Source organism: Epinephelus moara, chromosome 10 (genome assembly GCF_006386435.1).
Source record: "Epinephelus moara isolate mb chromosome 10, YSFRI_EMoa_1.0, whole genome shotgun sequence".
NCBI lineage: Eukaryota > Metazoa > Chordata > Actinopteri > Perciformes > Serranidae > Epinephelus > Epinephelus moara.
This window is the reverse complement of record NC_065515.1, coordinates 4,861,828-4,876,978: the sequence shown is the minus strand read 5'-3', so window position 1 is coordinate 4,876,978 and position 15,151 is coordinate 4,861,828. Positions and strand designations below refer to the sequence as shown.

At 41.2% G+C, this 15,151-nt stretch overlaps 1 protein-coding gene across 2 annotated transcripts in view; it reads left to right on the top strand.

The window, feature by feature from the left end:
- kita (KIT proto-oncogene, receptor tyrosine kinase a) overlaps positions 1-14,697 on the top strand; it is a 32,204-nt gene extending 17,507 nt beyond the window's left edge. For both annotated transcript variants that reach the window (XM_050054343.1, XM_050054342.1), the window contains exons 10-21: positions 361-467; positions 605-731; positions 1,281-1,385; positions 1,716-1,826; positions 3,147-3,288; positions 3,455-3,549; positions 3,665-3,795; positions 4,138-4,260; positions 8,535-8,646; positions 8,758-8,857; positions 9,174-9,279; positions 11,648-14,697. In XM_050054343.1, coding sequence (XP_049910300.1) covers positions 361-467; positions 605-731; positions 1,281-1,385; positions 1,716-1,826; positions 3,147-3,288; positions 3,455-3,549; positions 3,665-3,795; positions 4,138-4,260; positions 8,535-8,646; positions 8,758-8,857; positions 9,174-9,279; positions 11,648-11,830 — 1,442 coding nt within the window. In that variant the 3' untranslated portion in view covers positions 11,831-14,697. The remainder of the gene's footprint in view (positions 1-360; positions 468-604; positions 732-1,280; positions 1,386-1,715; positions 1,827-3,146; positions 3,289-3,454; positions 3,550-3,664; positions 3,796-4,137; positions 4,261-8,534; positions 8,647-8,757; positions 8,858-9,173; positions 9,280-11,647) is intronic.
- The last annotated feature ends 454 nt before the right edge of the window (positions 14,698-15,151 follow it).

Here is a 15,151-nt window from a genome sequence, read left to right as displayed (position 1 = left end):
TATAAAGTTAGGTAGGTTAAATTTAGAAAAACTCAAAGTTCATTTGGTTTCACATAGTTTCCAACATCGTCTCCCTGGGAAAGTCCTGTGTTTTGTGAGGCATCCATCACCCCAGCCTACCTGCTTACATGGACTTTCGGTCTTACTTCCTTTTTTTACTCGTGTCAGTGTATGGTCACGTGAACGCAACCTTCCCCATTACCTGGGTTATACACACACACACACATTACTGGCTCATGATTACATGGGTTAGCTTATACAAATTGCGATGCATTACTTTATGTAGGTTTACGTACAAACAGTGCATGATAACAGGCTGCTGCTCTTGTATCTAAAATGATAATTTCTGTCTCCCTGCAGAGAGAACTGTTCCCCATGATCTATTCACCCCACTGCTAATTGGCTCTGTATCAGCAGCAGGCATCCTCTGTCTCGTCCTCATCATGCTGTTCTACAAGTACATGCAGGTAAGACAGCTCTGCACTTTTCCCACATGGCACACCCTCTTCGATCCAATTTTGAGACAAGAGTCAATCAGTAGACTAAAGCATGTCAAAACCACAAGTTCATTTGTAATTGATGTTTTTTTCTGCGTTCATGCCAGAAACCCAAATACCAGATACAGTGGAAAGTCATCGAAGGCATCCATGGAAACAACTATGTTTACATTGACCCCACCCAGCTACCATACGATCATCAGTGGGAGTTTCCTCGAAACAACTTGCGATTTGGTGAGCCTCCAGCACTCCTTTCTCACAATTATCTGCAGCGTGATCTGCGATGAGGCCTCCATAATTTCGTTAATCTGTCATTTCTGACACCGTAGTGTACGTCCTGGTTTTTATGGGTGTAAATCACCCTCTGAGCACAGTGATGTGGAGATAAATGAAGGCTTTTGTCAGTAACAGTCTCAGTAATAATGCCTAACAGTGCAGTCGGCATGACATCACCGCTGCCCCCCTCAGGCTACTTCATGCTGATTGACAAACTCTGTTTTTGTGTATGGTCACAACATCAAGGTTTTAGCCACGTCCATGGTCACTAACCAGTTTCACAGCTCATTAATGATGTAACCCCACTCCCTCACTGCAAACATGATATTGTTGACATATTCTGGGTGTTGTTTTAACAAACCTCCTTAAACAGGATCCTGCGTGTCCTGGTGCCTACGTACACAGCCCCGGGGCTAAAACTGGTGTTGTCCTAGGAACGCTGGCACAGGGCCAGTTTGTGGGAGGGAAACAGGATGGGGAATAACAGTTTTGTCTTCTTGTCTTCAGGGAAGACGCTGGGATCTGGTGCATTTGGGAAAGTGGTGGAAGCCACTGCATATGGACTCTCGAAAGCAGATTCAGTCATGACGGTGGCTGTGAAAATGCTCAAATGTAAGCACTGTTAACACACATGCAAATGAAGTTGAGCGAGGACAGCGTGGCTATTTGTGACTCTATGACAAATGTGCATGCTAGCTTTTGAAGTAGTGATGAATGAATAACTTTGCTGCAGGTGTTCAGAGAAATACAGCAATTATGTGGATAATTTTATTTGGTGGCTTGCACGCTGCTGCCAAATTGAAAATATTTAACAGGCACCTTTTTATTTTAATTAGCCTCCAGCGCCGCTCTCTCTTTTTTAATCCTGCATATACAAGATCAAGATATGTCATCACTGTTTGACTGATTTGACTCTGATTATCTTCCTTCTCATTCCCACAGCCAGCGCTCATGCAACAGAGAAGGAGGCACTGATGTCAGAGCTGAAAGTCCTCAGCTACTTGGGAAACCACATGAATATTGTCAACCTGCTGGGAGCCTGCACTGTTGGAGGTGCGTCATCCATGTTGTCCTGTATTATCATTTAAAGGTTCTTTGCGCGACACTCAGAGTGTTAATATAACAGCAAACAACTATTTGCTGTGTTAAGATAAAGTGGAGTAATGGCATCCTGGGGAAAGAATGAAGTCATGCTCTGTGTGTTATAATCTGATCTTCTTTGTGGTCTGTTGTGGTAAGGCAGTCCTCCTGAGCATGCCTGTTAGTGCACATGTGTGTCCTACTGACGTATCCTCGTACAACAGCTTATACGTTATCTTACAGACAGGCACATTCAGCAGTTCATGATATCAAATAAGTTAATGCTCCATGAAAGATACATAACGTAAAGTTAAGAACTTATATAAAGTTACAAAGGTTAGGTTTAGGCAAGTTAAGTTATGGAGCGACACCTGTGAGCTAGTTCAGGCAGTCAACTCGAGCTGCACTGATTCATACACACACGTCATACGTCACTCTCCATACGGCATCTACAAAACACACCCTCCCAATTTGGCGGTGTATTTAAGCTCCAAAATCTTCCCAGCTCTCCCTTTGCCTCGTCAGTGCCACTGCTGTCCTAAATCAGTATTGCTGCTCGCTCTTTCAGCCCCGCCTCCACCTCAGCATGCACCTGCAGGCTCCGGCTAAGGCGGAAATATTTAATCAGAGGCCGGAGTCTATATGCCAAACTCCGGCTATGTTCTGCTGGTGAAATAAATATTAAAGACATGAGCTGTCATACTGAAATGTAGCTTAGGTTGAGGCAAGTAAAGTTAGGTATGTTAGGTATAGGAAAAGAAACACAGTTGGGCGTCATAATGTTACATATTGGTGCATTGGTTATGTGATGCAGCCTCTCGATAACATTTGTTATACAAATTACTGGCTCATGATTACATGCATTAAATACAATTTGCGGTGCATTAGTTTTCATAGTATACGTACAAACAGTGTATAAGATGGCACCACGCTGAAGCATAGCCTCCACCCTCTAGTTCTCCCCAATCAACACTGATCTATGTCAGCAATGCTGCTGTTGTTTAGCACTGTTAATGGAATTAGCACTGTCAGCTGCTTGCCATCAGCTCAGCCCCATCTATGTTGAGCACCGTGACCAGACAACTCATACACTCTTAATTTCCCATAGAGCCCCTTTAAGACTGTGGATTGAAACTGTAAACGTTAGAGAATGTTGACAGAATTTAAAGAGATTAATTCTGTTTGCCGTCACCGTAGAGCTTTATTTCACCTAGTTACTCAGCCTTTTTACAAAAGCTGTGAGTCATGTATGTTGACAGATCATGATCATGAGGCACATTTCTTTGTCTGCAGGCCCTACACTGGTGATCACAGAGTACTGCTGCTTTGGGGACCTCCTTAACTTTCTACGCAGAAAGAGGGAATCCTTCATCTGCTATAAGCTCGAGGAAGACTGCTACTACCGCAACGTCATGCCGCAGAGAGACGCTGCTGGGTCAGGTTCTTTTTTGTGTATAAAGAGTGGTATATTGTGTGTGTAGGAGAAAGGAGTACTAGTATTTACTATCCAGAACGTGCGTAGGAGGAGGGTATTTGGACAGCAGCGTGTCTTTGTGTGGCTGTGCTCAGCTGAGACCAGACTGCTCCTTTCCTCTTCACAGTGACAGCTTGAACGGCTACATGACCATGAGGCCTTCTGCTGCTGGCAACCTGCCGTCCAGCTCATCCTCCGAGAAGAGACGCTCGCTACGCAAAGGCAAGCAAGCCAGCCATTCATCAAATATCTCAGTCTTAAAATACACAGAGAAGCAGTTGAAGTAAGACTCATACCATGTCAGAAAAATAATATCTATCCTGTTTTGTCCTCTCAGGCGGCTCCTACTTTGAAGCAGACGCAGAGAGTGAGTTGTTTGACGAGGACGGTCTGTCTCTAGACACTGAAGACCTTCTCAGCTTCTCACATCAAGTGGCCAAAGGCATGGAGTTCTTAGCCTCCAAAAATGTGAGCATCGCATATCAATCATATCTTGGTTTTGGATGATAGATATTATTTCTATCGATGATATCAGAGCATGAATCATGTTTCCACGGCTAGTAAACGGATCTAAAATGCTTGTTGGAGCAGGCTGCTGAAAGATTTATTAGCTGTGGAGGCAAGATACTGTCGTTAGTGAGCTCATGTATCAGTGTCAGTGGTTGCGTGTTACAGATTCAAGTGTGGAAATTCAGTACCAAGCTGCATTATAAAAAGAGCTCCATCCATGCCTAATGTTATATCATTGATTGGTCACGTACATCACATGTATAATCAGATATTAAAGGCAGTGGTGCATTTGTTCTTAAGTGTATCCACAGAGACTTGGCTGCCAGAAATATTCTCCTGACTCAAGGAAGGGTGGCAAAGATCTGTGATTTTGGCCTGGCCCGGGACATCAACACGGACTCCAACTACGTAGTCAAAGGCAATGTAAGTCTGCACTTGACACTTGGGAATTTGAGATGCAGGGTACATCCAGTGGTGTCACGAAGTTCCTCCTCCAACATGTTTGTCTTAAATCAAACCCAGTGCTTTGGCTTCCTGAGTTGAAACGATGTTCTAATTCATTAAATTTGTAAAGTACTTAGTTAGCCGCTCGATAGACAGAAATTACAGAGCTGCTCGATAGCAGGATTGTTTATGTACATTATATCATCCTGATCGGTATGTCCTTCTGAGGGCAGTTTGCTTTGTGTCTATATTTGTGCTACCTTTTATCCTTTTGCATTTAGGTAAAGAAGGGATTTGATGAAATCAGTGAGTTAGTTGAAGAGGAGGAGATTGTAAATTGAACGATTACTTCTACTGAGAGGGAGAGCAAGAAAAGGAGGTCTTCAGTACGTCCATTGAGCCAAACAAGGGAGCTACAGGGTGAATATGTTTTGGTCCAACAAATGCAGGCCATGGACAAGGAGATGCACGTTTGATTTTTTCAGATGTCTGCCAAGTGTTTTGATGACATGGTCAACCGGATCTGCCATTGTATCAAAGTCTGTTTCCCCTTCGGATTGTGTTTGAGTTTAGGGTCAGGGACAAGGTTTGTTTCAAGTAGGGGAAACACATAGATGGGGAAAAAGTCTTCGACACAACACCGGCCCAGTGTTGCTCATTCCGGTGCACAAAAACTCCAATAGATGTGTCAGAGAAGTTTGCTGTGACTACCTAATTGCATAGAGTGCCTAAAACCCAGAAATGAGTTAGCATTTTAGCACTCCCAGTTTACTTGTTTCAAAGTCAATGGGTTTTTTTGAATGGGTTTTTGGCAAGAAGATATTTTCCCGTTTTGTTCTACAAGAAAATACATGAGTTAATACCTCACTTGAATTTTGAAGGCGTTTGCAAAGAAGGGGCTAAATGAGACGACAGAACATCATCACGCTGAACTCGTCTTCAGTCTTGTTATGGTAGTGATATTAAACCCTGGGACCACAGTGTAGTTCATTTTCAGCCTAACGTTAGCTTTTACCTCTGGCAAATTCATGTAGGCTGAAAAAGTCATGAAAGTTTTTGTGTAGATTATCTTGCTGAACACAAAACTCCTGTTTACCACAGAGCTTATTCCTGCAATGACGCAAAATCCAATGGAAAATCACATTGGCTTTCTAATGAGGGAACCAGGGCGACACAAATCTCCAAGTCAGCACACAGAAAAACATCATACCTAGAGTCTATTGTGCAAGAAATATAAGACAGTGTCTGCAACTTAAAATTCTCCAGGTTTACATCATGAAATAAGTGCCAAGCAACACATTTCCCTGCTAAAAATAAAAAATGAAACATTCACTGGAAGTGCTGAGTGCACTTTCATAAATCAGGCTTTAGTCCATCATGTCTTTACTTGTCAGAGCTACTGTGCAGCAAACCTCCACCTCAGGAGCTGTACCAATTCACTAGAAAGCTATTTTTTAGCTCTATATGTGTGTTAAGATAAGTCAAGTTATTTAATGTTACAACACATGTTCAAGGCCAAACAGTAAATACAGCTGCATTTGACTTTCTACTTCGAGGAAAGTTTTAGCTAATGTCACCTCTGGTAGAGCCCTGGTTCCTCCCAGCTATTTGTAAATTCAGACTTAGCACAATTATAAGTGTTTACAAAGTGAACATTTACGTAACACTAAAATGAAACAGGTTGCACCACTGAAACTTGTTCTTACATAGAGATAAGTTGTCACTAAATATTTACACCTACTGGTGCCAAGTGTAACTCTTGCATAGGTAATTGACTGACAAAGCTAATGTTAGCTTGCTAACGTGAAGACTAAAGTGAAGACTAAAGGAGGTAATATGGAATATTGACACATCGACATGACACTAATGAAGCGTTTAACAATGTACGCTGTTAAATTAGATTAAAACAACAAAATGTTAGACTGATGATGTCAGTTACGTTAGCATAATTAGGTCTTTTACACTCTAAACTCCATGAAAATATCAACTCTGACACATATTTCTTCAAATATAAATAAAGAAGCAAAGAAAGTGAGAAAATCAGTCATGCCTACATATAGAAAGGATTAGCACTGAGGTTAAATACATCATTTAGCCTCATTTAACTGTTAATGTTGGCGGTTCGGTTAAAGCTTGTGGTGCAACAGTACAGTAGGTGCGTTTCCATTCACCTGAGTGGAAACGCCAACAGTTAAAAAAAATCTTGAGGTATTGTGAAAGTATTTACACTTGGGGGAGGTAGAAAAGTTGGTGTATCATTAAAAGGTAGAAGTGACTAAGCGCAATGGAAACAGATTCAGCAAATAAATTATGACATGTGTTAGGTAGTGACTTTAATTGTTCTTTTATCTCGGACATGTTAGGACATTAGATACCTTGACATGTTTTGGTGGAAACTTTCACCTTCCTCAGAGTCAGAGGTGTCACTTGGTGGTGGTTGTGACACGTCTTTATAAGAGATCTGTCAATTAGCCGATGTTAGGCACACGTGACCGATTTACTGATTGACACATCATCTGATAAAGACGCGTCACAGCCACCACCAAGTGACACTTTTGAGGAAGGCAGGAGTTTCCGCCGAAACATGTCAAGGCATGTAATATCCTAACATGTCTGAGATAAAAGAACAACTAAAATCACTATCATAATCTAAAGACATAATGAACACCATTGAATCATAATGTTAGGTATTTGTTATGCCATTGCAAAGGTCATTGGAAGCTCTCTATCGTCTATGGATGGCTTTTAACACACTTTTGCACACAGGGCTGTTACCAGGGGTCTCATTTATAAAACAATGCCTAGATTCCATGCTAAAAGTGTACGTACGGACAAAAGTCGAAAATGGCTTGTACTGAAAACACAAAAAACAACAAATTTCTACTATCAGGCTTCCAGCTCACCATCTGCGTCGCCACATTCCTGTCTCCAAAATGTTCATAAGCATAGGTCAAAGTTTCTCCCATCAAGTCTGGTTTTATAGATGACAACTTTTGCGTGGGAAGTGCTGTACGACTCTTTCAGGCCTCGTTTTGTGCGTACGCAACGTTTACAAATGAGACCCCAGATCCTCTTCACAGAGTTCTGGTAACAGCTCTGTAAAATTAGTTGTTCAAAAGTCTTTACTTCCATTGTCCAGGGTGTTCTCCATTATTATGCATCCATTGTTTCCTTGGTTTGATATTTGGCTGGCGTTCTTAATTATGTCATTTTGTCACTTCGTCTTATTCTTTAGTGGCACCTGACTGACTGAGAATTAGCTCCACCTACTGCTTATCTCAAACCAACCCCAGATATCCACTTAATAGTGGATAGAAAAGCGCATACCAGTAAATTCCTATTTTATTGCCGATATTCTGAAAATTTGTATAAAATTTTCCCATTCAGATGGAAACCCAACTAATGACTTTCACATAGAGCTGATTGCTTTTGAGACAACACAGCTTCAGATGTTTTTGATGGATTTATACATTACTAAAGGCTTAGCTTTGCTAGCTACGGCAATTCTTAGGTTTCAATTGTACATCCTGGTTTTAACTAGCTAGTATTTCATACACAAAACTCGTGAAACCCAATCCAGAGATGTGAAAGTTTTCATATCTGCAGCCATCATGTTATAAAACAAATAAACAAAAAATCCGGGCATCTATTGCGCTTGCACTTCATTCTTCTTATGTGAGGATAGCATATATCACAGGTACATATATCTCTCTGCAAGACAAACTTATTTCGTCCTTGAACTTTTTTTATCATACATTACCCAAAATAACTCATTTCACATCTCAAGGTGTACGGTCCCTTTAAACTTTAGTGTTACCTTTTTACCATTTTGTTTTCCTCAGTCTCTGCGGTGGCCTCAGTTGAACCGTTTCATCTGATTGATCGCAACAAATATACTATTTTATTGAAATCATTAGCCTCAAGATACAACGTTAAATCATATTAAATGGCAAGCAGGTAGTATTTCCAAATGACAGCTGATGAGTTGACTGCGATGCATGTCGGTACATTTTTTCCGTACCTGTCAGGTATGGGCATTGCAGATGGGCTCTTGTGGTTGTCTGTTATTTTAGATCCTCAGGCAAACAAGGTGTGCATACTTGGCATTTTGTACAGTGTGTTAAGTTAGCATTCCTCAGTCACAAAGTTTGTTGACCTAAGCCATGGTAAAAAAGAAAATGAAAGGAAAAGAAAACATCACTGGGGAAAGGCTTTTCATCTTTCAATCTACTCACTCTGTGTTTTTCTTTCAGGCTCGTCTGCCAGTGAAATGGATGTCTCCAGAAAGTATCTTCGAGTGTGTTTATACATTCGAGAGTGACGTGTGGTCATATGGCATCTTGCTTTGGGAAATTTTTTCACTAGGTAAGTCTATCCATCCATTGTGTGTGTGTGTTTGTGTATATGTGTGTTTTTCTGGCTGGCTGTGTGTGTTCAGAGGAGCACAATGTAACTGAATCTCCCCGCTGAATGTAGGAAACAGTCCTTATCCTGGTATGCCTGTGGACGCCAAGTTCTACAAACTGATAAAAGAAGGATACAGAATGGATGCTCCAGAGTTTGCACCCAGTGAAATGTGAGTTCTTGCTCAAGTGAAATATGAGTGTGTGTAAAAGGTGTTTGAAGTGAAACACAAGTGTGCGTAAAAGGATCATAGGAGAGAGATGGTGTAAGGTGGTAGGTGGAGGTGGTGAGACTATAAAAGAATGCAGTGTGTGTGGGGGGTTGAATAGCAGTCAGCTCTCATCCTGTTGCGTTTGGCTTTTCACAAGCATAACTAAAACTCTTAGGTGGAACTGAGAACAGAGAATAATATACACATAAAAAAAGAAAGGGGATGTAATAACTGCAGACAAATGAATGTGTTTGTGTGTTTCTGTGCTGCGATGCAGGTATCAGATTATGAGGTCCTGCTGGGATCCTGACCCCTTCAACAGACCCCCCTTCAGGAAGGTCGTGGAAAGGATCGAACAACAGCTGTCAGATGCCACTAAGCATGTAGGTTGTTTACTCTCACTTTAAATGGTTTAAAAGTTAATTTTTTAGAAATTATAAATGAAGACTTCACAGGTGGTTCAGCAGAATTATGAGGTAGTGAAAGAAGCGACGCCAGGGTCTTAAAGTGGTTGTGAACTGTACCTTTGACACAATTTTTTAGTCTCCACAAAAGAAAATGTTTCTACATATTGGGCAACATAAACCAAAATATTGTCCTCTGTGCTTAACACTGCACCCAGACTAATGGACACCAGGCTTATTTCATGCTAAAAACGTTTTAAAAAGTGCTTAATTTTTTCTCAGCTAACACACCAGTTGTGCGATTGTAAGACTGTCGCATCACTTCTCGTGGGAACACTGTTTTTTTAAAATCACCTCCTGAGCATTCACACATAATTCGGCCAAAGGTCAGGGGCCTCTCACAGCACCAGCTGTTGTGTTAGAACTCTCAGCTGGTCTGATTCGATCATGCTACATATGAGTTCCTCCACTGTTCTCATGACTGTCCTGTCACACTCCAACAGCTCACACAGTTCAATGTCAGTGTTAAGTAGACATTTTGGGAATTAATCTTGTTTGCTTCTTGTCGAGAGTTAGATAAAAAGATCTATACCACTCTTGTGTTCGTGCATTAGATTTGAGGCATAGATAGATGACATTTTATATCCAAAAGGTCAAAGGTCAGCTTCACTGTGACATCATAATGTCAAAACAGTTTTCTCGCCATTATTGAACGTCACATCTGAGGAGCAGAAGGGGAGACATTTGGTCAGATAGTGAACTGGTGACACTTATCTTAGAGTGTCCACCTTCAAAGTGTGCTGCTTGTACAGATCTTTGCTGCCTGGAGGGGAAGATGTGTGTGAAGCATCCATGTTTCACAGATGTGGATTTGAACTGTAGGTGCAGCTTGACTGGTGGGTGGAGGCATACAACTGCAAGGCAGTAATTCTAGTTTAAAATGAGCTGCTCCGAGCTATTCTTTTTATGTTGAACCTTCACCTACTCATCCATCCCCAGCCCCCAGCCATTGCCACTGCCCACTTCCCAAACTAAATGAATTACTGTATACTACTACAGAATCAGACAGAGTTTAGTTTTGAAAACCAAGAAAAAACTGAGTAGGCCTGTAGTTTTCACCACTTGGAAAATATAACGTCATGCAGAAAATGAAAACAAAGGAGGTGTAGTAAAGGTAAACTGTAGATGCAATGGAAATTGTATTTAACCTGCATGAGCCAAACTGTGAAGCAGTTCATTAACATAAAATATAAAATTCAGAATTCTTCCAAACAAGCTGGCACCGGCTCCACCATTGGCATCACTACAGTTGCTTTAGGTGAAAGAAGTAATTCAAACTATCTGAAAGAAGTGTTATGATTTCAGTTCTGCAGAGCACATGATTTACAGAAAGCAATAATATGAAAAAAAGACCAGGGGCACAAAACGAGGCCTGAGAGAGGCGAACACTACTCCCGACACAAAAGTTGTCATCTATAAAAACAGACTTGATGGGAGAAACTCTGCCCCATGCTTACAGAAATTTTGGTGACGGGACATTGGCGATGCAGATGGTGAGGTGGAAGCCTGATTGTAGAAATTGTTGAAAAGCCATTTTTGGCTTTTGTCCATACATTTTTAGTTTGGATTCTACGCAGTGTTTTATAAATGAGACCCCAGGTGCTTTACCAGAATGTTGTAAATCTGGCGAGGGTGGAGGAACTTTGCGGCTGCTGAATCATGGTTAATGACTCCTTTTCATCATCAGATTCCCCAGCACTGGTCGGTTGCTTTAACTTGATGTGTCGTTTTAAAATTGGTTACCAAGGTGGCTGAGGTTCAGACTGGTTTTGTCAGAACCGGCAGGCACAATGCGCATAAAAACGTCATGTGTTTTTGTTGGAATCTGTACTAGCAGTAGCTGCATTGTCTGAAGTGGCATCGGCACAAGTGTTGTTTACTGTCACTGGAGTGAACACCGCTCTTTTTCAAGTTCATATGATGCAAACTAAAACATTCAGTTCACCGTTCACCAAAAGTACAAGCATGTTAAATGAACGCATTCTTTTAGTGTAATCGTGCATAACACTGATTGCAGGAGATTTGCGACAGAGCTCATTTCACTCTCAGCAAGATAGTGAATACGTGTTTTTCCCAAAATGTCAGACTATTCCTTTTACTTCTCTCTGCATGATGTAATGACGCATGAATAAAACATCTAAGTGACAAAAGAGACAACCCGTGCAGATAAGATAAATATTGACATTTAACTGAGATGTTTGAAAATGCAGAACTGAACCAATATGAAATATCAAACTAAGTTCCCACCCTCCTTTCTCTCTCTTTACCACCTCGTCCTTATCTACAGATTTATCTGAACTTTAGCTCCAGGCCGCCTGTGACACCCAGAGCCAGGGAGGAGCCCAGTTCTCAGAGTGCTGCGCTTCACCGTCTCAACTCAACCGGCAACAACAGCGCTCAGACCCAGCCCTTACTGGTCCAGCACGAGGTCTTCCTGGAGGGGACAACCCTCAGAGCCCAACGGGTGTAAGGACCCACCCAACCTGTCTGGCTGCCTCATAAAGTGCCTGTAATGTTCCGCCACAAACCATCCAACCACTACACCCTCCCACCCAGAACCAGCAGCATTTGTTTTCAAGTGTTGCAGAGGAATGGTAATTGCCATCTATTACCAGAAACAACAAAGGACGAATGGCTTTTATCATTATCACTTCTATGATTGCCTACTGATTACAGGGAGGACAGTTGGACTAATGCTCCCTGCTCATAGCAAAGAATTGTAAAGGCACCGATACGGGTGGAGGGACATCAACCGTTACTCTAAACTGTCATTAACTTCATTATTACACTGTTATCGATTTTGTTTTTTTTGTTCAGTTACATTTTTCCTAAACATTTCATAAAGTTTATTTTGTTTCTTTCTAATAATTGGAGTTTTTTTTTTTCTTTTTACATTTTGTGTTTTGTTATTCTTTGTTGTTTTTCTGTCATGGATATTTATGTAGCATTTTTATTTTTGGTTGGCTGTTGCAATTGTTGGAGGAGAAGCACTTGAGGCACTTGAACTTCATCATTACATACACCATATAATGCAGCTTTAATTTTTTTTTTTTTTTTTTACTCTTTTATTGTCAGTATTATTTCCAACTGTTCAGACCTATGTTGATATGAAGGAGACACTTTTTTCGGGGGCCAATTCAAATATAGATATCGAGACACTGGTATATAAGCTATTAGACAGCGTGGTCGGTCATGCTTAGAGTCCATAAGTGCTTCAAGTCAATTAGAAAATACATTTTTTTGCTCTTTTTATGTTGGATGTCACTATCGAGAGAGCAACTATCTTCACTGGATCTGTTAACACATAACGTGGATTGCTTCACACACACAGTCATCTTCTGAGATATGGTATGGTACGCTAGCTTTTCATATATGTGCTTTGTGACTGTATATGTGTACATATCTGTAGGTAATGATATTAGTCATTGCTGTACAATGAGCTGGGAGTAACAGCCCAATTGCCAGAGGAAATGTTGGTATTGTACCTTTCTGCAAACCACCGATGATATGTAACATTTGTATGTTATTATTCAGTGAAAATGTTGAAACTTAACATTGCGTAATGATGGTTGAAAGGTTTAGGCACAAAACCACATGGTAATGGTTAGGAGGAGATCATATTTTGGCTGAAAACACCCTATTTTGTGGCACAGTCACCACCTGAAATGCCGCCAAAGTCTTGCTAAAAACAACCACTTTCCTTGTTGGTTGGTCTCAACCTGTAGTCTACAGATTGGCAGCCATTTCACCTAGATGTCCCTTCCACCTCCCAATGACAAAGTCAACTCATATACATGTAATCAGCTGTGTCACTTTATAAATGTTGATATGATACGAATGAAACGTACAAATGTAACATATCCGTGGTTTGCAGAAATTAAAATCCAAACATTTCCTTCTGGCAACTAGGCTGACAGTTAAATGTGTGACAAAGAAGACAGTCTGAGAAGCCTGTAACTCTTTACATTCATCTTCGCTTTGCTGCATAAGCATGTAATGCAGGTGTATAGTTTCACTTTTTGACAGCTGGACTGCTGGAGAGTTTTATTGTAAAGGTGTAAATAAGTGTTCCGGTTTATATGGTTTGCCTCTCCTGCCACATCCAGTGTATGATCTTTGTTTACAAGCATGAGACAGGTACTGCCATTTCTGAGACGTGTTTTCTCTGCTTTTCACCCTCTTCCCCCTCATGAAGGACCAGGAAACGGGAACTTTTTGTTTTGGCTGAGGCAATTGGGAGTGTTTTTGCCCATGCTCCGCTGTGGTTCTACATAGTACAGTATATATCATGGACAAAGTCAGGGCAATGCTCATGTGAACTGCCATTAAGTGGACTGCAATATTCCCTGAGGTGACAAGCCAGTCGGTCTTCAAGACTATCTGTTCAGACTATGACGCTGGGCACAGTGCTCAGTCTCAGTGTGTTGGTCATCTCATTGTTCTCCGACCAGTAGCTGGTTTCCCGGCAGTTCTTCTCTTCTTTGTATCCAGCTGTTTCCTCCATCAGAAGTGGGACTTTCAGCTCCTCTCAGCCAGTAGTCTGTATCATTCCAGACCATTATGATTCCCCTCTTCCCGCTGGTGGATGTTGTTGTGAAGAGCACCAGGAAAGTGTCCTGTTTGTGTGTATGAACATGTGTGTGTATGTGTGTGTGTGAGCATGCACGTGTACTTGTCTTTGTGTGCATGTCGGTATGATTGCAGAATTTAAAAAGATTCACTGTCAAGAGGTGCCACTACTAAAGATTCATCAAATAGTTTAGGCTACTAAAACTCCAGTCTTACTGCTCTGTCTTTTTGTAAATATAAATGTGCGTATATTGTAAAGTAATGTCGATGCTTTTGAAGATGTTTATCTCAATGAAGATGTGGTACACTGACGCAGAGTTTTATTATGCTGTATTTTCTTATGTGTGCACAGATTTTAAACTGGAGGTTCAACTGGAAAAAAAAAAGCTGCTTGTGTCTCTGTCACCATGGTAACTTAAACAGAAGAGATTCATTTTGGCTAATGTTTTAATTTTGGCTGATTCACCATTGTAACCAGTTATGCCAGTTCACTTGGTAACTGCCTCGTCAAACAGACTAAACTGCTCCCAGTGATCATATCTGATCATCAATATCCCTGGTAATATCAGTTGAAATGATATTTCTGGATTTTACAGCCAGGAAGGAGATGTTTCAGAATAATAGAGATTATTTTTCATGTCATTGCTCCCCTACGAGTTTTCCTGCATTTTGCTACATATTTATTAAACCTGAGGCTTTAGTGTTACTGTGTAAATTTGATGTGTTGCTACTACATGTGTCAATGTAAATAAAATTGTGTATATTGAATTCCCAGTGAAATAGTTTTGGTCCCTTTTTACGTCCTTGCACACAAGGCTCAACACCATTCCATGCAGCTTCTATCATTGCATATCTTTGAAAGTCTGCAGGGTAATGCAAAGAAATCTTCTCATGCCTGACATATGACAGTCATATTTTTCCAAGTGCAGTGCCAGCCAGCTGCACATGTGTGTAAATGCTCGTAGCAGGTTCTCCCCTGAGGGAGTAGTAATCCAGATCATCTCTACTTTGCTGTGAAATGGAGGTTGAAAAGCTAACGTAAAGTACAGTAATGGATGACACACTATCTGATTTTTTAGCCGGCCATTCTTCCTGCTTGTACTCTAAATCCTTTGGCTCCAGCCCAGAAAGGGACATCTGGTTGCGAGGGGAAAGCCGCGAGGAGGACGACAGCGCTGTGAGCAGACGAGCCTGGTGCACAAATTTTGCGTGGGCAGAGTCC